We start from the raw sequence: 22106 nt of genomic DNA on the forward strand, positions 1-22106 counted from the left end.
TATGGAATGCTAAAAGAAAGGAAGTAAAGCTGTAGCAGTTGGATAGATTCTTTATGGAAGATTTATGGGAGGACATGGACAAGAGTCAAACAAATGAGCTGGTCTGAATCAACTGTGAGCCATCTATCTATAGAAAGAGCCCGTATGGATGAGGTCACAGTCCCACTGAAGTCTGAAGTACCTGCCTCAGTGGCTGCTTAAATGACTACTCATCTTCCCTCCAAAAAAAGAAAAAACCTCTGTATTTTAATTCAATTCAACAGACCCCAACTGTGTGAAATACACCGTGCTAGATGCCGAGACAGATCATTTAGATAAGACTTGGTCTTTACCCCCAAGAAACTTACATTCTAGCAAGCTAGTCAGTATTGCACAAGTATGTTTGGGTTTCATGAGTTTCATGTTTTAGACTAGGAATCAAGACTCAGACATTTTCATGTGACCAAAATAGATAGCACTGATTAAACAAATAAGCGGCCTTGAGAACAGAACTGTGCACAGAGGCCTAACTAGTGAGTTTTCTGGCTGCTCGTCCTCGCTATGCTCATTGGCACAGGTAGTGGCCTGTTCTATGTTGGCCTAACAATCGAGCCCATTTCTCAATTATCTGAGTCACAGACCATCCAGCTGTCTGGACCACAGCAGGTCCTTGATGGATGCTTGCTCATTGTCTGCCTGATTGAAGGGACGGCTGTGTGTGGCTCCCACACTGTATTACAAATATAATTAACAGATACTCATGAAGAGCCTTCTATGTTCCCAGTCTCTGCTCCAGCAAATTTACAATCTAGCAGGGGATTGAAACCTACAGGGAATACTAAAAGTGAGAATAAAAAAAAAAAAACAACAAAACTACAGAGGAGGCCAGAGAGGCACGAGAAATTGTAGCAAGCACCTGTAGCTAAGGAAATCAGGAAGACCTTGCTGAAGAGGTGGTGCCTGATGCAGCCTTTAAGGAAGGAAATTATTTGGACAGTCGGATGGATGTGGAAAAAGTTCATTTCGGGCTCAAGGCATGATGTGTACACATGTAAAGAAGTGGATAGCAGCATGGATTTGGTGAATAGCTAGTTGTCTACAGTCTGGCAATGCAGAGTAGGTGAAGATGAGTAGTAGGAAATAAGTCTGGAAACACTGGCTGGAGAAAGCGCACAGAGGGCCCTCCATGCCCAGCTAAGCAATCTAATTTTATTTTGTAGGTAATGAGAAAAGTTTAGATAACCTGAAGATTTCTGAAGAAATTTTAATTTGGTTGGCATTGCTGTGCATGCAGATGGAGGCATGTGTGTTCATTTGTGCCCATGTAGGTTTATCATAACTTCAACTAGCTGGTATTCCAGTCCTACCTGGCAATGTCAAACCCCAAACTCCATCAGCTTCACTGCTTTTGTGGGCCGATCCCTCAGGCACTCCCTCCCTCCCTCCAAGGGATTCACACTCGCCTCCAGGGATCTCCTTCCTTCATCTTGTCAGTCAGGATGTAGCTGGTCTTCTCACCCATTTTGGTCAAACCCTGAGTGGGGAGGAGAGATCTGGTCCTGAGTCCCCCCAGCTCCCAACTTAGGCAGATGACTGGACAGGGGCCCAGATGTGACTGGGAGTCCTTTTATCACCTATCCCCATAGGGTGTTTCCATCCATCTTTTCTCCAACTCTAGAACAATAGTTCTCAGGCGTCAGGGGCTGTGGCTACAAGGAACCTATGCACACAGTCTCCTTAACTATTTAACCTGCCCTCCAAGCAGCAAAATTCCACCTCTTTAAAAGTAAGAGTTTATTAGAAGGAAACCAACTGGCCTGTCTAAAGGGTAGTATGATAGGAAGAACCCTGGCCCAGGAATTTTGAGAATTTTGCTCTAGTTCCAAATCTGCTACTGATTTTCTGTGAGACCCGCAAGTCACTTAACTGGTTTGGGTCTTTAGTTTTTCCATCCATAAAATGGGAAAATTACTCCCAGGCCTACGTATCTCACAGGAAGGTTATGAGAATCAAATAGGATAACTATTTAGGAGCAGTTCTGAAACCTTTGAAAAGTCAAAGGGTTATACACAAGCAAAAGACCAATTACTATGTTAACTGATCAAGACAACACACAATTGTTTGTAGTCATTACTCCTCTAAGGACAATTACAGTCAAGGAGCAGAGACCTGGAGACTAGAGAAGGAAAGTCAGCATATGACTTTCAGGAAACATCTAGGGTAAGCATCTAGGAAACATCTAGGTCAGAGGCAGGCCTGGATACAGAACCTACAGCTCTGAGCCACCCCATGTTCCAATCTTGAACTCAATGAGTTCCCTAACTTCCTAGTCTGGGGAGGGCCAGTTACAGCAATGGTGTTTAAAAAGTGATTGCATTCCAGAGTCTTAAGAACCACAGGGCAAAAAATCCAGACCATTCCCCACCAAGGAGGATACTGGCAAGTCTTCTGGGCCTCCCAGTTCCCATGTTCTTTAGAAACAGGAACTTTAAAGTCTCCTTTGGTGGTATTCAGTTGCATAAACAAGCCTAGGAAGGATTCGTATTTGCTGTCTCACCTGGACTGGTTCCCCATTCCTCCACAACAGGCTTTCTCCATCACTCTCCCAGAGAAAGTGAATTTCATGATTCATCCAAGTTCTGGGGAGAGTCAGCTCCACTCGGAACCAGCAGGTCCACCATCTACAAGAGACACAAAGGGGAGGCCAGGGTGAGACAGCACAAGGCCAAGGGGCTTTGGCTTGGGAAACAGAAAGTCAATTTCAATTAAATTGTCAATAGAAGCCTGCCTCTCTTCCAGGCACAATGAAATCAAGACTGCAGAGTATGGAGGAAAAGCCAGTAAACTTCACTCTCAAGGAGTTTACCATATCAGGTCAGTACAATCACCAAGGATTTATTAAGTGTGTTCTAGGGCTGGTTGGGTACTGCGAAGGACAAATAAAAAAGTCAAAGACAGTTCTCTTTCTAGTGTCACTAAGTAGAGAAGATTCACACACAAAACAACTAGAAAACAGTCAAATGCTAAAGTGTGGAGTGCATGATAAGGACCAGATTCTGCCTAATGAGTTTAGTTGAAGTAGCCCTAGAAGGTTTCTTAGAGGAGCTAAGACTTGAGGTGGGCCTTGAAGGCTTAAGATTGGGAGAAGGAGCGGTGAGGAAATTAAGGCACAGAGAGAATTCAGTGGAAGGGAAAAAAGTGACATCTTTATTTTCACTAACCTTTGCTTTCCTTTGTAATTACACACACACACACACACACACACGTGCTTGGAAACAAGATTCTGAGAAGTTCATAGGCTTCACCAGACTGACAAAGCACACAAAAGAGGAAGAAAATTTGAGGCAAGAATATGAATGAAGGTTGATGTGGGAGTAGGTGTGGGCTGTGGGATTGTGTTGAATGCTATGATGGATAAAGAAGACATTTAAGATGGCTCCTGAGCCTTGAACAATTGATAGCATTTGGACAGGCAAACTGTCTGGGGTCATTACTGGACTGACAGAAGATCAGATATAAAACAAGTACACCTACTAAGTCTGTGCTCATTTTCTGAGGTCAAAAGTGATTGCCATGGGGCTTCTCTGGAAGTGGCTTAAAAAAAGTGCTATAGATGCAGCTGTGGTGGTCTCAGGGGTATGAGAAGTGTGGAATCACTAAGTCTGTAACACTAAAATCTGTGCTAACGGGACAGAATAAGCAAGAAAGAATCCTTTGCCTTTTTTTTTTCAGCCAGAGACAAGGTTTATTAAAGATCTGCCATATTAGCCAGACTCTTAAGGAATCTGAACGTTTGTGAGCCTTGGCTAGGTTCTTAAGGAATCTGAACTCTTAATGGAGACAAGATGGACCTTATATACAGAAAGACTATGGGAGGGATCTAGGAGTGACCAAGTAGTTTGGAGTGACTGGAGGAGGGGTCTAAGGAAGATCTGAAAGGGAGTGGCCAGTAAGCTGGGGCGAACAGAAAGCCAGGGACCTGGAACATATGGCCTAGGGAGAATGGGGTCTAGATAGGATTAAGGGTGGGAAGTAGCCAGGGGCAATTGGGAGCTAACAGAACAGAACTGGGAGATCAGGCATGTAGAGCATGCAGGCATGTCTAAAGGACCCAACAATATTTAGCCTGGAGAAGATTGCTGTCTCCAAATATTGGAAAGGTTCTCATAGGGTGGTGAGATTAGACATGTTCTGGGTGCCTCTAGATGGCTAAACTAGGAACAATCAGGAGAAATAATAGGGAGACAGATTTCAGTTTGATATAAAGAAAAACTTCCTAACAATTAGAATTGCCTAATACTCAAATGGGTTGATTTGTGAGGGACTGGGTATGAGAAGCTCTAGATGGGACTCATGCATCAGGTAAGGTGCTTAACCTGATGGACTAAATGGATCCTTTACAGTCACAGGTTCTAATTCTAATTCTCTAATGAGAATTTGGATGTCAGCTCAGCCATCCGTGTGACCCAGCACAAATCACTTGCCCTCTCTGGCCTTGTTTCCTCATCAGGAAAATTCACTTCAATTAAATAAACACTTAATAAGCACCTGCTATGTGCAAGGCACTGTTACAGGCCCCATATATAAAACTCAAAAATGAACTAGATGATCTCTAAGTCCATCTTAGCCCTAAATCTATGATTCTATGACCTATGTTCTAACCAACAGATAATCAAAGACATAAAGTGCACCTTCTCAAATTCCTCTATTTTTTCTCCATTATTCTTCATCCTCACTAGAGGAAGAGGGGCTTACTGTATGCTCCACTAGTTGGTTTTGATTTTTTAAAATGTTTTCCCCACCTGGCCTTGTCCCCAAACCCCGTGTTACCTACGTGGGTCCAAAGGTATCACCAACTCTGACCGTGTGGAAGTTTTGCTGAATGGCCTGTTCATATGGCATCTGTTCCGGAGTCATGAAGCAAGACAATGAAGTCACAGGGCAACTGTCTCCATAGAGCCTGGGAAGGGAAACACAAATATATGCATGTATGTATGTAATCAAAAGTTTATGAGCCTGTATAAAATTCAGAGCTCTTTACAGCTCTGACAAGAGTGCAAGGGAATGGGGGCACATGCACAGAAGTCCCCTCTCCAAACAATCCCGTGCACATTCATGCACAGGAAGGGGTGTGGTAGAAATGAGCACTGAACGCTTGCGTTTCACCTCTCTAACACTGTTTCCTTACCTATAAAGTTAGGACAAAAGACCTACTCTGATGCCTCATTCTGACATGATAGTTACCATGGGTACTCAACTCTGGCAGATCCTATCATCCTAGCAAGATTAAGAATATAGACCAGATAACACAACATGCTTGCTGTCTCAGGTAAGTATAGAGAGGACCATCAAATTCAATTCAGTTGATGGAGTACTGGATTTGGAGTCAGGAAGAGCTGAGTTCAAAGCCTACCTCAAACATTGACTAGCTGTGTGACCCCTGGCCAAGTGTCTTAACCTCTTCAATTTCCTCCATTTTCCTTTGTGCGGTTATCAATCTCCTTGCCAAGAAGAGAACATGGAAGCCAAGGACAACAGTAATTTAGAATATAAATTCATTTGTGCAACTATACAAAGGAAAATGGTAGAAGGTTATGAACAGAATCATCTCAGAAAAGTGAGACATTATAGAGGTAATAGGAAGGGAATAAGCAAGGATTCCGTGTCTACTCTATGCCAGGCACTCATTTTGATCCTCGGGGAAAAAAAAAGTTTGATGAAAAGTTGGCATAAGACCAAATTAAGACAGATCATCCCAAGAGCACTGAAAAATGGATCTAGAAGACAACAAATGAGAACGGAACCATTTAGGTAACAAATTCTTATCTTTATTAGTGACAGTGCTAATACCACATTTGGACTGAGGAAAGGGAAATGGTACCAAAGAAGGCAGTCTGGTAGAGTGTTTAGAACACTGGAGTTCAGGTCAGATGAGCTGTCACTGAATCCTGGCTCTGCCATTTATGGACAATCACCAAACCTCTTTGGGACTCATTTGTCAAATAAGGGGGTTGATAAGATGATCTAGAAGTAGGGAAGTGCTAGTAACTACTTTGTGACTAGCTGTCTGGGGAAACAAATGTATACTTGACACACTATTAAGTTTCATCCTCATTATTGTTTCCATCACTTTCTTAAGTCTAGACAATCAATAAAACAATAACTCAAGCTCTGATTTGTAGCATTTGCTGATTTCCAAGGTATAATAAATGCATGCCCACACTGAAAATGTGCCGTTTTTCAGGTAATTCTCCATTACCCATCAGTGCCTTGACTTAGTTTTCCCTTTTGGGAATTACCTCCCCTAGGCTAAGGTGATCTCCTGAAATCTCATCCCTATGCAGACTGACTCAGTCTTTGATACACAACACCTTCGCCACTCCCTCAGTTGCTTCTCCTCCCTGACTGGAGAGCTGAAGGGTAGAGCAACAAACTCTTCCCAAAGCCTTTCCTTACAGAGGGCTCTGAGCTGTCAGAACTTTCCCAGGTAACTCTCCACTTTCCATCAGCAGCTCAGCTTGGTTTCAGTTCCACAGAACATCAAGCCCCCAGCATCAGATACCTCGAGGTGCTTTTTTTCTTTTTTAGCCCCTTTTCTGCTTCCTTTTGTGTACTGTCTTCCCCTAATAGGCTGTAAGCTCCCTGAGGGTTGGGGCTGTCTTTTTCTTATTTGCATCCCCAGCACTTAGCACAGTGCCTAGCACATAGCTGGTGCTTAGTGAATGTTTATTGAATTGAAATTTAATAACCAGCTCTTGTGAGCCAATATGAGCTGGATCCCACTCACCCTAGCCTGTAAATTACTTTCAGTTCTAAGTTTAGGACCTTATAATCCTATGACAAAAATATGAAGAATAGCTGGACCAGACCAGGTAACCAGAGAGGAAATCCATTCTGGAAGCAACATACTTTTGAGAATGCTGAAGGATTAATTTTTGAGGGATCTGAAAAAGGGGAAGATACTGAATGACTGGGGGAAAAAAATCAAGTTTGATACTGTCATCAATAATCACTGACCTACATGCCTACTTTCTCATCTAGATAAAATCTTTGTGAATATTATCTACACATATATCAAGGGTATTCTTGATTCAAATATGAGAAGTAGGCTTTTTTTTTGTTATGTTTTGTTAGCAATTGGGGTTAAGTGACTTGCCCAGGGTCACATAGCTAGTAAGTGTCAAGTGTTTGGTCTGAGGCTGGATTTGAACTCAGGTTCTCCTGACTTCAGGGCTGGTGCTCTATCTACTATGCCACCTAGCTGCCCCCAGAAGTAGGCTTTTATAAACGATATTCTACAGCAGATATCATCAGTCACACAAATAATACAAAAAATATAAGCCAGAATGCGAGAATATAAGATCCCATTGTGTTTGTCAATTAAAAAGTATGTTTCAGTAGAGCAAAATATAGCCTTAAATGTTCTTCCTCCCCAAGGTGTCACTTATTTCTATGTTAAGGTTATACAAGATTCCTTGAAGAAGCAACAACAAAAATAACTTTGCTTAAGGATCCTCTGACTATCAACGCCAACAAGACACAAAACTGGAAAGAAATCTCCTGGACAAAATCATGTCCCCTGTCATGGAGAATGTTCAATACAAAGTCCAAAGAGAAGAGGACATTTGTATGGATAGTGAGCTCTTTCAGATTCTTCTTTCTGTGGGTGATATGAAATCACTGGAAGCTACAAAGCCTCTTAAATGAGATCCCCAGCTCCTGAAAAGAGTTCACCTTAACAGTGTGTACAGGAAAAACCAACTTGATGAAGACCACTCATTGCCTGACTCATAACATGCAGTTGGATGGACAGACCCAGGATTGGGGCAACGAAATGGACTCAGAAGTTACTTTTAAAAAAAGAGAGAGACAGAGACAGAGATTATACTGGACTGCTTTTGGGAAATTGTACAGTGCTCTCATAAAATCACAAATTTGGAGGTGGTAGAGACCTTCAAGGTCACTTAGTTTAATTCCTCCCATCCACTCCATCCCCTATTTATTTATTTTGTGGATGAGGAAAACCAGTCCAGGAAAATTTACTGACATGCCCCAATTCACAAAGCAGATGGTGGTAGAGCCAGGTCCTCTCATGCCAAATTTAGTAGTCTTTCCACTGTACCATGAGGCCTTCCCAATAATCCAAAACCTATCGTTTTAACCCCAAGACTCTTCCACTGATGCTTTAGAGCTCATGCACATCATGAAATAAGAATAATTGATATTGTGCTTTAGAGTTTGTGAAGTACTTTCACAAACTTGTCTCATTTGAATCCTCACAACAGCCTGTATGGTTGGCACAAGAGGTTTTATCATCCTCATTTTACAGAAGAAAAAAATAAGCCTGTGATTTTAAGTCAGAGCTTGCCTGACTCCAAGTCTGTCACTCTCTACCACAGATGCTGCCTCTCCATGGAATAGAACCATGTCTGAACAATCAACGCTATGCATAGTCCAAAACGCCACAGAGACATGAGCCATAGGTGTAAGTTCACAGCAGAGCAGGAACAATAAACAAGTACGTGTCAGAAGACAGGTAAAGCTATCATGCAGAACATGAATGACCAACAAAGGAAACAGGCTGTTTGTTCATCATGGATCCAGAGCAAGGGATGACAACCAGACAGCTGGAGTGCGGAACTAAAGTTCACAGAATGTGAAAGTACCTAAAGGAAGGCCCTGAACATGTTGGGTATGGCGCCCATGGAAAATCTGTGGGAGAATATGAAAGCAAGCCACAGAATGAGAAAGCATGGGCCAGTGACGTTCTTTGTCTTTGATGGGCATATCTGTATCAACGACATCATGGATCTGGTCAAGTACTGAAATATAAAGAGGAGAAAATAATTGTGATGCCTTCCTCAGAGTTGTCATGATGCCCAATGAAATGAGATAGTCATAAAGCACTGTCAATGCTACAATACTGAGAATTATAAGTTACTATTACTGCTTTGCTTAATGCCAAACCCTTGGGATGGGAGCCAAGACAGTTGGACCCATCCATTTAGTGGTTCACTACAGGTTTGCAAGGTTGTAAGAGGTATTCAAGCTAAAAATTCCTTAATGGTACCTTATGTAGTAATCACTTTATAATTTTATATTTAGAGTTTTGATAATTATAGGTGGAATGAAATTTTATATTTAATCATTACATAACGTAAATTTTAATTTGGAGCTTTTCTGGGCCAAAGTTAGGATTGTGGTTATTTTAAGTGCTTGTTGAAGAAATCTTAAAAGAAAATTATGAGCAGTATATTAGTTATCCATGGGGTTAACAACACGATGTTTTGGTTGAAACCGGTTGGAACAAAAATTGTTGGAAACCATCAGACTAGATGGTTTCCCAGCCCGCTTTTGGCTCTACCGTTGTCTTCGTCGGTGCCCCTGATTCAGAAGGGGCCACGAGGCAGGACCCCGGCTCCAAGCCTTGCTCTGCCCGCCGCTGGTGTGACCAAGGACATGGAATTTAAGCTCTGCGCTGGCCTTGATGCCCTCTAAAGCCCCCTCCAGGTCTACGGGCAGGATCCCGCGACCACAGAAGGACGCCAGGTCAGAGGTGGGGAGATGCCTGGCGGAGGCCGGACACCGCAATGGGGTGGGAAGCCTGGACCTCCCAGCGCTCTACAGATGGAGAAACTAAGGCCGGCAGCAGTGACGCGGCGCCCCGCCCCCAGCCCCGCGTCCCGGCCTGGCTGTGGTCACAGTCCCGGCTCGGCGCCTTCCCTTCTCTTAGGGCCTCAGCGCTCCCCCGCCCCTCCTGGAGAGGGGGCGGGGCGTGACGGCTCTGACGTCACCGGCAGCCGGGTCGTTAGGCGGAAATAGCTCCGAGACAACACGAATTTCTTGGGCGCCCCGGAGGGGTGGGGGGGGTACGGCAGGAGCCTTCCCCCGCCCCGGAAGGGGAGGCCGGAGCCCGCTTGGGTCTTCCCGGCCTCGGACCGTCCGCCCGGGCCCTCACCTGCCCCACAGGTTGCAGTCGGTGAAGTAAGTGGGCGACAGGAACTTCTCCACCCGCTCCAAGGTGGTGCGCCGGTGCTTCAGCACCAAGGCCGGGGCCGCCGCCATCGCAGCTGCAGCAATGGCCGCCGTCAGCCGGCTCCTTCCGCTCAGCGGCGGGGGGGTGGAGGGGCGCATGCGCGGGCGGGAGGGGGCGGTGCTACCCGAAAGGTTCCGAGCACCTCGCCCCGCCCAGGCCGGTCCTACCTGGCTCCGGCCTGGATGAGTCGCCGCCACTTGGGTGCTGCTCGTAGATGGTAGGACCCGGGGACGGGGGAGCCACTAGTCTCGGGGCCTCCTTGCTACCCCGCCCTAAAAGCCCCGAGCCCTTCGGTGCACGCGTGGGAGCATCGCCCGCGAATTAGCGACCAGGTGCGTTTTCGTTGAAGCGCGAACCCGCTCCCCCCCCCCGGGTCATGCGCGGTCTGCTGTCCACCTCCCACCCATCGAGGCGGGTGGAGCTGGGCAGGTGGGACCCCGGCTCGGACCCCAGGCAGCGGATTCGCGATGGACGTTAACCCGAAACCAAAGAGTGGGTGACTCTTGAAGGGACTTCTCTACGGCATCCTTTGGGAACCGAGGCACCACGACGGGGCTGGTCTCTCCATAGGAAGCCTTCCCCGACCCCCGTATTTCCTATTTCCCTTATAATTAATTGTTCACTATTTCATTCCATCTGCTAATTATTTCCCACGTACCATGTATACAGCTTCTTCGTATGCCCATTCGATGGTGAGCTACTTGAAAGCAGGGACTCTTTTTTGCTTCTTTTTTGTATCCCAAGTGCCTGGCACAGATTAAGCGCTTGATAACGGATTGATTGACGTGACTTGCCCATGTTGTACTCAATTAGTAAGGTCCAAAGGTGGGATCCAAATCTCTTCTTCCTGCTAAGTCCAATTCATTTTCCAGGAGGCCATGCTGAAAAGTTTCTTAAGGTACAAAGCATTATATAGTTACCAAACGAATTTGTCTGAATCTCTTGTTTTTATGGGCACTAAGAGGGCTGGCTCACTCTTTAAGAAGCCCTTTGACTTCTCGTTCTCCCTGTGCTTACAGCAGGGCCTATCTTAAATGCTAGGTTGTTTTCTTCCAGAATTCAGAGCAGTAAGGTTGCATCATCTAACTTGCCCACCAGATCTCCACCACACAGACACACAGGCTTTTTGCAGGACCTCCCCTCCTGTTGTCCAAGAAATGTACATTTCCTTCAGTCTCCAGCCAGAGCCCATGGGCCAGGGTTCATTTTCACCTCCAGGTTTGGGTTTTCTCACACATAAGATGAGGGCATCGGATCCTCAAGCTGCTACATTGTTGGAACCTGTCAGCTGCTCAACTATACCATTGGCTTTAAAACTGGATTAAAAACTGGAATCCCTCTTTCTCTTCTTAGGCTCTGTCAAAGCTGGGGAGTCAAATGACTCAGTTATTCAGGTGGTTTCAGAGTTAAGATACAAGTATGGAATGTATGGGATCCACAAGGTTGTGGATGGGGAGGAAGAAACCTTTGATTGTAAACATGTCATCTTCAGGGCAGGAGGGACTGGGGATTTCAGAGTAAGAGTAAGATGTCAGTAACCCAAAAAGTAGGGAATAGGGGCTGGGAGAAAGGAATCTCTTGTTGTAGAGACACCATCATCTTCTGATCCACACAGCAAGAGGATGTGGACAAGCTGGAAGGCCAGCTTTCACAGGAGCAATGGGCAGTGAGGTAGTATGTCCTCGCAGTTCCTCTGTGAGATGGAAAGGGCAGGGATGATCTTTCTCATTTCTTGGAATTCTAGGCTTAGAGCTTGAAGGAACCAGAATTTCTCACACAAAACTAGCCATCTAGATCCAGATTTTTCCAAATCCAAATCTTGCATTCTTTCTACTGTACAACACTAGATGACAATGTTAAAGTTTGAGGTTAAATGGTGGGAAAAGGGAGGGAGAGAGGAAGGGCCTGGTTTACACTGAATTTGTCTTCAAAATGTGTGTTTAGAGCCATTCCATGGGGTCCCAGAGGGTAAGAAGGATTAAAAGGGCAGAATAGCTTGTTTTCTGCATTACCAATGTCAAAAATGACCTTCGGAATAATCAGAACTCTCCAATACAAGAATGGTGTGAGATAGCTAATGTTCTGTCTAGACAAAACCCTCCATCTGTAGTGATATAGAAAGGCTTCTTGTTCTGTTGGGTAAGAATGGCCTAGGTGACCAGGAAGATTCCTTAAAATCCTAAGGTTGTGTCAGGTCAAAAGTGGAAAGTCTTGGTATACTAAGTAAGGGATGTATTTCTCTGTCCTCCCCCCAGCTTTAAGGCTTTGTGGAACACAGCATTTGTAACACATGCCACCTAAAGCTCTAAGGGCATCACCTTCTGTAACAGTATCTGCTATTTGCAGGATACCTTCCAATCCATGATCTCATTTGTCCCTCATGACATCCCCACAGAGAGAGGCAGGGATTAAAAGCATTCTTATTCCACAGATGAGGAACTTGAGAGTTGTAGTAAAATGGTCTAAGTTCAGGAAGTATTTGAATGCCCTGGGCAGGTATATTGACCCATACCTCATACTCTCTTCCACTAAAGTATACCAGTCTCTAGGAAGAGGTCCTTCTAAGTTGTCCTGGCTTCTCTGGCTACTTATTTTAGTTTTACAAAGGTCAAAGGTTGAAAATTTGAGAAGGGGCACAAAATGAAAATCTATTCTTGGGCAGCTTTTTCTTTATATTAGTGTCTGGGAGGAGGGCAGTGCCAGGAGATAGTTTTAAGGTCAACTAGGCAGTTAAGGTCTTTAAGTAAAAGAGTGGTATAGATGTTTTATGCCAAGCCTGGATTAGCCCCTACTCTGTCACTAAACAGATGTGAATGACCCAATAATTAGTTACTTCATCTAATCCTGTTTCATCTTTTGAAAAAGGGGTAGGAGATATTTAAGGTCCTTTCCAGCTCCCCACACTTTTAATTCTAAATCTCAAATCTAAGTTCCTATGCTAGGTACTGATGGCAATGACAGGCTTGTGGATACACTTGAAGATGAGAACACCTCTCCACCAAGGTTAAATGCACAACAGTACCTGTAACAAGTGTCTGGTACCTGATAGCTCAGAAACGACATCTTGTCTGTTATAGTGTATTATCTATGTATGGATGGTGTTATGAAATAAACACAGCGCAAAACAGATGAAGTAATGCTAAACATATGGTCTGTAGATAGGCTTGAATAATATTCCACCTAAGTTTGCAGCACACCTCATCATTTCCCACATTATTTCAAGCAACATACTATACCTGGTATATCCAATTTTCATTCTTTGTCCAACAAATCTTTTCTTCATTTTAGAAAAGTGTTTCGTTAACACCCCCAACCAAGGCATGGAACTGATCTGGTTTTTTTTGTGGCTAAACGAGTGCAACCTCTGACAAGTCCTTCCAAAATGGACTGTGAGCATGGTCCAGGCTGCTGACAGACCAAGTGGCATCAGTTCATGAAAGCTGGCCACTAGGTGGTCATTTTTTTAAACATCAAAACTCAAGAAGACCCCTTTGCTTCAACAGAAGTAGCCATACTCATGAAAATCATATGTTTTTAAGTAATGCAGGTTTTTCACTAGAAAAAGTAACCTCTTCCTTGATTTGCTGAAACAAAGGTATTTTAAACAAAGCTGATCTCTTGGTCCTCACCCCCTCCATGTGTGAATGGGGAGCGGGAGGATGCATTTCTCTGCAACAAACTGGATTCATTCTTCTGATTTCTATGAAGTGTATTTTTTCCGGGTGGGTGGGGAGGTGTGTGTCCAGCTCCTAACCAAGACCAGAAAACAAGAGTTTGAAATTCTAAGGAATTCCAAATATGACATTAGATACATATTACATAAACAATTATGTTTCCCTAACCAGAAGAATTAATAAGGATGTCTAGGAATGGAAATGGCCAATCAAGGGCAAGCTTTTCCATACAAACCTCCAACTTCATCTTCACTTGAACTGAAATGAAGGTAGTTTTTTCTCCCTACTGGGAAACCAGAAGAAAAAAATATATATATACACCACACTTAGCCCTGATATTTTAATGGAAATACTGCACTACAGTCAAGTTTACAACATTTTTTTTATAGAAATCACACGGAAAGGTGGCCAAAGTCACATTACAGTATACAAAAAGCGATTTAAAATAAAAAGAAAATTTTGCTATCTTACAGGCTGGGAACAGAGCTTGGAGCTCCAATGTCAGACATCAGGAGGAATGAAAAAGTTAAGTGTATTACCCACCCCTGCTTGCACAAGGCCTCCTTATGTTTATCTACATATTTAAAAATAAAATGTTCTTATAAAAAAAATCAGAGGTGTGGGGGATACCACATCCCCAAAGCAGCCTTCCTGAGTAGATGTAGGGCCTTATTCCAAGCCATTTCTGATGATCATCTGCACCACCACCTTCCCCCTCCCTGGACCACCCTTCTGTTCTCTCTGCAGGAGGCTCTCCAGTCCACCCCCAACAGAATCCAGGTCTGTTTCTCAAACCTTTCCACCAGACGAGGCATTTAGGGAAGGGCTGTTTCTTCCACACTGTGGATCCGCTTCATCTTCTTTCCACCTGCACCCCTTGTCCACATTTTTAAGACAAAAGATGTTTTAAATAAAATAAAAACAGAAAAGTCTCATGTGCACAGAGAGGCCTGTCTCCTATTCTGAACTGCCCACCAGCAGTTTACTTCTTGGAGGATTGTTAAGCTCCAGGGCCAGGATGGTGAGTCACACAAATACTAAAGCACCCTAGCCAGGTGCTAGAGTGTTTGTGTGGAACTTGGCTCAGAAGTCCAGGCTGATCACTTCAAAAATCCCAATCACTCACCTGCCATTATTACAGGTTTAAACTTCTATAATTACAAAAATATATATCCCCGTTAGTGATTTTGGCTAACGAATTTTATCACAAAATTTCTCTAACTCCCTGGCCCCATTTATATACAAGCACTCCTTACCTACACACACACACACACACACACACACACACACACACACACAACACAAAAAATACTCGTGGGCACAAACACGCATACTCAAGAAAGTTCTTTGAAATACTAGTTTGGTACTTAAGATGTTCACCCTCTCTCCCCACTCCCCAGTACTGAGAAGGAAAAAATAAATGAACACAACCAAATGGCACAGCTTGACAGCTTCCCCCAAGTGGCATTTTGTTTTGTTTTTTTAAACTGGAAGACAAAGCAGAGGCAAGAGTTAACCAAAAGAATCAAGTTTCATTCTAAATTTTAAAAAGAGAGAAATTTTACATTGGAAATAGGCTGCTTGAGCTGCTTTGTTGTATGTCCTAGTTTGGACCATTTGAAACAAAAATTACATTTCCCTCTTTGGGATTTAAGCCAATGAACTGGTAGCATTTGACAAAACTGTGTTAAACAGTATCTTTCTAACAGGACCAGGGGTTGAGAATGTTTTTCTCAAATTAAGAAGCAAGCTTTATTTATTACAAAAAGGAGAGGGGGGAAGGGGAGAAAAGTTTCACACAAAAGCACTACAATGGTAACTCCCTTTGGTAAAAAGTGTATTAAATGCCTTGTACATCTGTTCGTAAAGACTAAATCTGAAGCCACCCGGTACTGTGGTACACAAGAAGCTAGAACAGTTATGCTAGCACATCAAAGCATATTTCCTTTAATAAAAAAAAATTGACAGTATGTACATCATTTACAAAAAAAAGAGGGGGGGAAATCATGTTAAAACTTCCTCTGTGTGCAAGAGTGTGTGTGAGAAAAGCTGGTGGATGGCACTAGGCTAGACTAGTAAACAAGCAGGTACAAAACAGTTCCACTGGAGCTAAAAAGGACCAACTGATTTGACCTTGGTGAGTCAGGAGCTTGGGGACCAGAAGACAAGAGAGGAAGGCATGAGAGGCAGGGCGATCAAGAAACAAATCCACAAGATGCTCCCAAAGCCAAACTACAGGGTCCAGTTACCCTGCGGGTGATCTGGATGGACGTGGATGACCAAAAGAAAACGACATCTGGGTTTTGGGGGGGGGAGGGGGGAGCCTTCATGGTTTAGAATGTCTCTGAACCTAAAAGTCCTTTCCTATCAATCTCCTCAAATGCACCCCATCCAGTCGCGCACATACAGTGTCCAGTTTGCTCATTCAATGCCCAGGCCATGGGGAATGAGGGCTCAGTACCGCTGGGGTGGGTGAACAAAACCATTTTTCCATGCCTGCATCATCCTTAGCAGGGACCCTCCCTCCCTTTCTAGGGAACACCCTGGAGTCCCAGACCCCTGGGAAATAGAAGTCTCAACTTAGGTTTAAAAAGGATCCATGTTGCCAAACTTCAGCCCGCCGGGGAAACGCTGTACCAGCTGCACACTAGTCAGGTGGCCATGTTGCAGAGACACAGTGAGGTCTGAAAGGCATCGTGCTTGAACCCTTGATGCGCGGGGACACACACGCCACACGTCCATCCTAGGGAGTTATGGTGTCTTGAATATTGCGCCGTATTTGACGCGGTACTTGTTAATGCTCACAAAATGCAGGGTCTCTGTGTCACAGGTGGTAGTGCAGGGCACCAAGCCCTCTAGCCCCTCACCCATCAGCCACTTGTTGGTCTCAGCTGCCATTTCACGGGTTACATGTTCCTTGGTCCATTTGTCCACCCAAGCCTGGAACCGCTGGTGCAGCCGCTTACTAACTCGTTCATGAGACTGCCAAGAAAGTAAAAGATGAGGTTAGCACACAAACCTTTGCAAATATTAAGCTGACCCTTCCCTTTTTAAAAACCTCACATCCAAGGTGGCACAGTGGATAAAGCTCTGGCCTTGGAGTCAGGAGGACCTGAGTTCAAATCCAGCCTCAGACACATAACACTTACTAGCTGTGTGACCCTGGGCAAGTTACTTAACCCCGATTGCCTCACCTCCCCCCAAACAAAACAAAACAAAAAAACCCAAACAAAACAAAAAAAACTCACATCCAAGATCAGAACAGAAAATGCTGACCAGAGTTCTGGACACAGCTCAGGTCAACTGGAGTGAGGACTTTCACTAACTATTCAACCAAGCATTTTACTTTCCAAGGTGCCTCGCAATGTCTCCATTTGTTATTACTGCTCAATGGGGTACTGGCTACAACAATGACTAAAAAAATGCTCAATTGATTAACAGCTTCCCAATTCGCTGACTCAGATTCAAACTATTAGGGCTGAAAGAAGTTCAAACTCATTTGACTCAACCCCTTGACCATACAAATAAGGGAATTGAAGACTGAAAAGATTGAAGACTGAAAAGAGGAAGTGATCTGTAAGAGGGTCACAGTAGGCATACCAATCGATTCCCCCTCTATTAGATATACTCCCTTGTCTCTGAAGCTTCTTCCCATCTAGTATCACCCCACTCCCTTGTCTTTGAGGAGGGAGGGGATTAGGAATGAGGGGGCTTGGGGAAGAACATGGGTGCCTTTCCTCAAACCAGGAAGCTGGGAACCCACCTACAGGATTCTGCTGACCAGCAGCCCTGCTCAGGAGAGGAGGGGAGGATGCCACCTAAACTGCTAGGTCCTTGGCTCTCACCTGTTGAGCACGCAGCAGAGCTGTTCTCCGGTACATGTAGTCTTCTGATTTGATCACATACACCATCTTATAAGAATTCAGTTTGAATCGACACTCCAACTTATCCAAGCTCTCTACATTTTCCATACTCTTCTTGCTGTTTCCATCTTTGCCTTCCTTCTCTTGCTGTTCCCGACCACGCTGACATTTACGGATCCGCCTTAGATTCCTGCAAACCAAAGAATCCCTGCTAGGATTAGCTCTCGTCCTGGAAACAGATTTGGAGAGGCTACATGGGCCCTGAGCCACCAGCCTAAGGACAGCCCGTCCAATGCCAAACACCAAAGGTCACTAATGATAAAAAAGCCATGAAGCCCAAACACAGGAGAAATAGCTCCTTTGAGGCTCTGTGCTCAACACTAAAGATGTAGATGTCTCAGGGCTTCACTTCCACATTTGGGCAAGATAGCAATGATTTTCTTGCTCCCCTACCACCCATTTCCCTGTTTTGAAACAGCTGTTTGGATCCCCAAATAAAGCATCAGAAATAAATGCCTCTGATTAGCTATAAAAAGCAGGCCTTCCTGAAAACTACTATGCCTATGAAATCCCTGAATTGCTCATCTCCCTGCTGGGAGATGGTGAATTCTTTGGGTAAAAGCAGTACAAACTTTAATAACAAGAAAATGTCCAAAAAGTAGATTAATTAAAAGAATGAACGAAAAGAGAAGGGAGTCAGTTATTTAACATGTATCTAGTCTTACACTCCTGAAAGACTCCTCTCCCCACATGGGGTATTCATGCCCTTACCTGAGGGTGCTCTGCCCAAACAAAGGTAAATTTTGATGGCTGAAACCTACCTAGGTAGCTTGGGGTTTATTACTGGCTAGATTTCTTTCCTAAAGACCACATCTTAAACCCAATTCACTCAGGCTCTCTTTGACTGGTCGACAATAGGACCACTTAATGGTAATTTTTTTGGGCCCTGATGGGTCAGAGTGAATATAAATAGTAATTGTTTCTTTTTAGGCTAGAAACAACCCTGAAGGTCTTCCCCTCCCAGTTTAATTTTTTTTTTTTAAATTAAAGGGGCCATCCCTTAGCTCACTTCTTAGATAGCCCTAATCACTGAATCAGTGTTGCCTCAGTCAAAGTGAGAACTTGGAAAGACCTTAGCTTAAAAAGGCCAAGGTCTCCCACTGCAGCCTGATCTATATCTGGCCACTGGACCCAGAAGGCTTTGGAGAAGATAGTGAGACTGATGACTTTGCACAGCCCTCCCTCACTTAAATCCAATTCACTTGTAAGTCATGGCATCATCTTCTTGATGTCATGGTCCTCTTTGAGAACGAAGGACAAACCACACAGCCACAACAACAACCTGAAAGACATCTACTCTATTCTGATCAAATATAATTTCATGTTCTTTACCAGACACAACACGCTTCACTCACCTTGGCAGAAATACTGGCTTCTGGGCCAGATGTTCTCTGAGCTCTGGGGAGGTAGTATCTGAGTTTACATATCGCTCGACATAGTCTGACCATCGCTATAAATAAGTGGCATACAAAAGAAAGAATTGCTTTTAAAAAGACTGTCACCATTCAAATTTAATTGCCATAACTTCATAAACATTCTAGAAAAGTCCAAAATCTGTATAAACTCAAAAAATTTTAATTGAATGCCTACAACAAAAAATGCTCATAATTAGTTGTGACAGAAAATATTGTCTCTTCTCACATGAAATTAAATAGGGAGGGGAGGATCCCCTCCCCTCCCCCGCCAACCTCCCCACTGACGAAGGCAGAATACAATATGAGAATAACTATTAGAAGAATCACTTCATGTAAGCATGTATATTCCCTGGGGGAGATTAAAGGTGCATTATGTGTTCATTCCCTCAAGGAGTTTGACCTTTAGCCAATAAGGTCATAGTGGATAGGATTTTGTAAATAAAATTTGGCCCACCTTTATTTTATAGATAAATAAATACAAAAAAGGCTAAGCCCAGGCTCACAGAGACAGTAAATAAAAGGGCACTTGGATTCAAGCCCAGGGCCTCTGACTCCCAAACCAGTACCCATATCCATGAAAAAGAATGACACAAATAATATAATGAAGTGTGGAAATCCACATGGCAAACCCAGTGTGTGCCTCATTCAGGCCAAAGATATTGGGAAGGTTTCCAAGAGTGGAAGCTGAGTTCCTACCCAGGAAGCTGGTCTTGGTCCTCCTGATGAATGGCTGCTCTCTCTCAAGTCACCAAGGACACACTGGTCTGTTTCACTGTGGTATTCCCCCAGAAGAATTAAGTTCTTTGAGGGGAAGGTATGCTTTGTTTCTAAATACCTACCCACCACCCTAGTTCAGGCCTCCTCTCTTTTCCTTTGGACTGTATCTCAGTAGCCTAGGTCCTAATTAGTCTCCCTTCCTCCAGGCTTTCCCCTCTCCAACCTATCCTTCTCCCAGCCACCAAAGTGATTTTTCCTAAAGTGCAGTGCCAACCACAGCACTTCTCTACGCAGCAACTTCCAGTGGCTCCCTACTGCCTCTAGGATGGCAGGCAGACAGTACAGTGGATACAGTACTGGCCTTGGAAGCAGGAGGGCCTGAGTTAGAATTCTGCCTCAGATGCCTATTAGCTGTGTGACCTGGCAAATCACTTCACCTCCTTCAGCCTTAGTTTCCTCAGCTGGAAAACGGCAATCACTTTGGTAGCTACCTCGTAGAGTTGTGCGGAATCAAGTGAAATGACATGTATAAAGTGCTTTGCAAACCCTAAAGGGCTAAAAATGGTAGCTGTTGTGGCTGTTGTTGAGCTCTTCTTTTTAGCTTTCCCAGCTCTTTATAGCCTGGCCCAACCTCTCCTTCCTGAACTGTGGGAGCTACCCAACCGTCCTTTCCACTGTCCTTCCGTCTCTCACACTGGCTGTGTCTCCTACCTCACTTCTGAGTCCCTCAGAGTTCTTTGTTTCCTTCAAGAATGCTCAGGCAACACTTTCTTCTTGAAGCCTTTCCCAGATCCCTTATTATGATTTTTGGAGGTCTGTAACCCAGCCTGTGCACAGTATCAGCCCTACAGAACACAGGCTATTTGAGAGCAGGACAATTTCTTTTGGTTTGCACCCCCAGGCCCAACAAGGTCTAGCACAGAGTATGTGCTTCATAAACGATCTGTGGCTGGCCACTGGGTCAGGGAAGGCAAATTCAAAGACAGTAAATGCTATGACTTCTCCAGGATGTCGAGCTAATCAACCAGCATTGGGTGCTTAGTTATGGCACTTTTCCCCAGTTTACCCTCTGTTTGAGTAGCGCAGGATCCAGGGTTGACATAAGTAAAAAAAGCTCAGGAGAGGCCTCGGGGCTTCCACATAACAGAGCCCAAAGGACTTCTTGAGGGACCTTGCCCTTTATTGAGAGTCTGATGGGAGTGACCTAAACCTTATGATTGCTCAATGTTACAAGCTCACCATGCTGGGCTCTCACAAAGTGTGATAGCTATGGTGGCTGAGGAAGGGACAATGGTTATGCCACAGGACAGAACAGGCCCCCAAGAGACAACTCAGGGTGAGGTGTGGCAGTCCTTGAGTAAGGGTATGGTAGTCTCAGTGGAAGAACACAACACACACCGACTTCTATAGGAAGACAAGAGGCCTGGCCTAGAACCTCTAGGTGAGGGGGTCCTACCTCTGCCTCAACAGGGTCATCCGAGTTTTCTTCCTCTGTGTCGAGGAGCTCGATTGTCAGCTGAACTTGGCCTCGGCTCTGAATGAACATAAGCTACAAGGGAGAGGAACAGAAAATTAAGCAATGGACTATTCCAAAAGGTGAAGTGACCTGAGACAGAGAAAGGAAGAGTGTTGGAGTTCAAAGGTTACTCACAAGCCAGGTGATGAGAGAGAGAGAGAGAGAGAGAGAGAGAGAGAGAGAGAGAGAGAGAGAGAGAGAGAGAGAGAGAGAGAGAGAGAGAGAGAGAGAGAGAGAGAGAGAGTCACATAAAAAAGATAAGGAAGAAAGTAATGAAAAACTTTGGCAGCTAATGGCAAGATATAATGAAGAGCATTTAAAATACAGAGTAGCACCTCACTGGTCAAGCTCAAGGGTCCAGCTCCAAGTTTACTACCAGCTACTTTCCTTATCTCTAAGAAAGTCTAAGAATGTAACAGCAAAGCCTCTACTGAAGGAACAAGATGAACCCAATCATCTGTGGCAGCACAATCACCTCACTGATCTGTATGAAGCTGCTAACAGAAGCTAATTACCCAGTCAGTCAGAAAGGGACTGCCCCACCTCAAAGTTTCTAAAACCAAATGGTCAACATATAGGCAAGAATAAGTCAGAGAGCACTGCATGCTGAAAATCAAATCAGTGTTTAATGACATGTAGATATGTCCTTTTACAACTCTACTAGTGAGAATGTACTCTCACTCAGGAGATTTTGATCCCATGCCTGAGGATATATCTAGATCAAAACAAAACCTGTCCTATTACTTCAAGACATGTATAAGACCACTGACTGAAAAAGATTCCCACCCATATAAATCATTAGAGACAAATCCTTTTGGCCTGAGGTTTCTCTGATACAGTCCCGTA

General features: G+C 44.2%; 2 protein-coding genes across 4 annotated transcripts in view; both read right to left on the minus strand.

The window, feature by feature from the left end:
- MAN2C1 (mannosidase alpha class 2C member 1) overlaps window positions 1-10107 on the minus strand; it is a 36062-nt gene extending 25955 nt beyond the window's left edge. The window contains exons 1-4 of one of the 3 annotated variants that reach the window (XM_078150816.1): window positions 9938-10107; window positions 4814-4939; window positions 2537-2660; window positions 1443-1513 (exon numbers count right to left, since the gene is read on the minus strand). In XM_078150816.1, the coding sequence (XP_078006942.1) occupies window positions 1443-1513; window positions 2537-2660; window positions 4814-4939; window positions 9938-10044 (428 nt within the window). In that variant the 5' untranslated portion in view covers window positions 10045-10107. The other 2 variants (XM_078150818.1, XM_078150819.1) reach the window with 2 other exon arrangements.
- Window positions 10108-14052: 3945 nt separating this feature from the next.
- Window positions 14053-22106, minus strand: part of SIN3A (SIN3 transcription regulator family member A) — a 39106-nt gene continuing 31052 nt past the window's right edge. The window contains 4 exon segments of the mRNA XM_020994564.1: window positions 14053-16671; window positions 17535-17742; window positions 18968-19062; window positions 21201-21293. Of these exon segments, the coding sequence (XP_020850223.1) occupies window positions 16441-16671; window positions 17535-17742; window positions 18968-19062; window positions 21201-21293 (627 nt within the window). The 3' untranslated portion in view covers window positions 14053-16440.

Source organism: Phascolarctos cinereus, unplaced genomic scaffold, assembly GCF_003287225.1.
Source record: "Phascolarctos cinereus isolate Bilbo 61053 unplaced genomic scaffold, phaCin_HiC Scaffold_3;HRSCAF=262, whole genome shotgun sequence".
NCBI classification, from domain to species: domain Eukaryota; kingdom Metazoa; phylum Chordata; class Mammalia; order Diprotodontia; family Phascolarctidae; genus Phascolarctos; species Phascolarctos cinereus.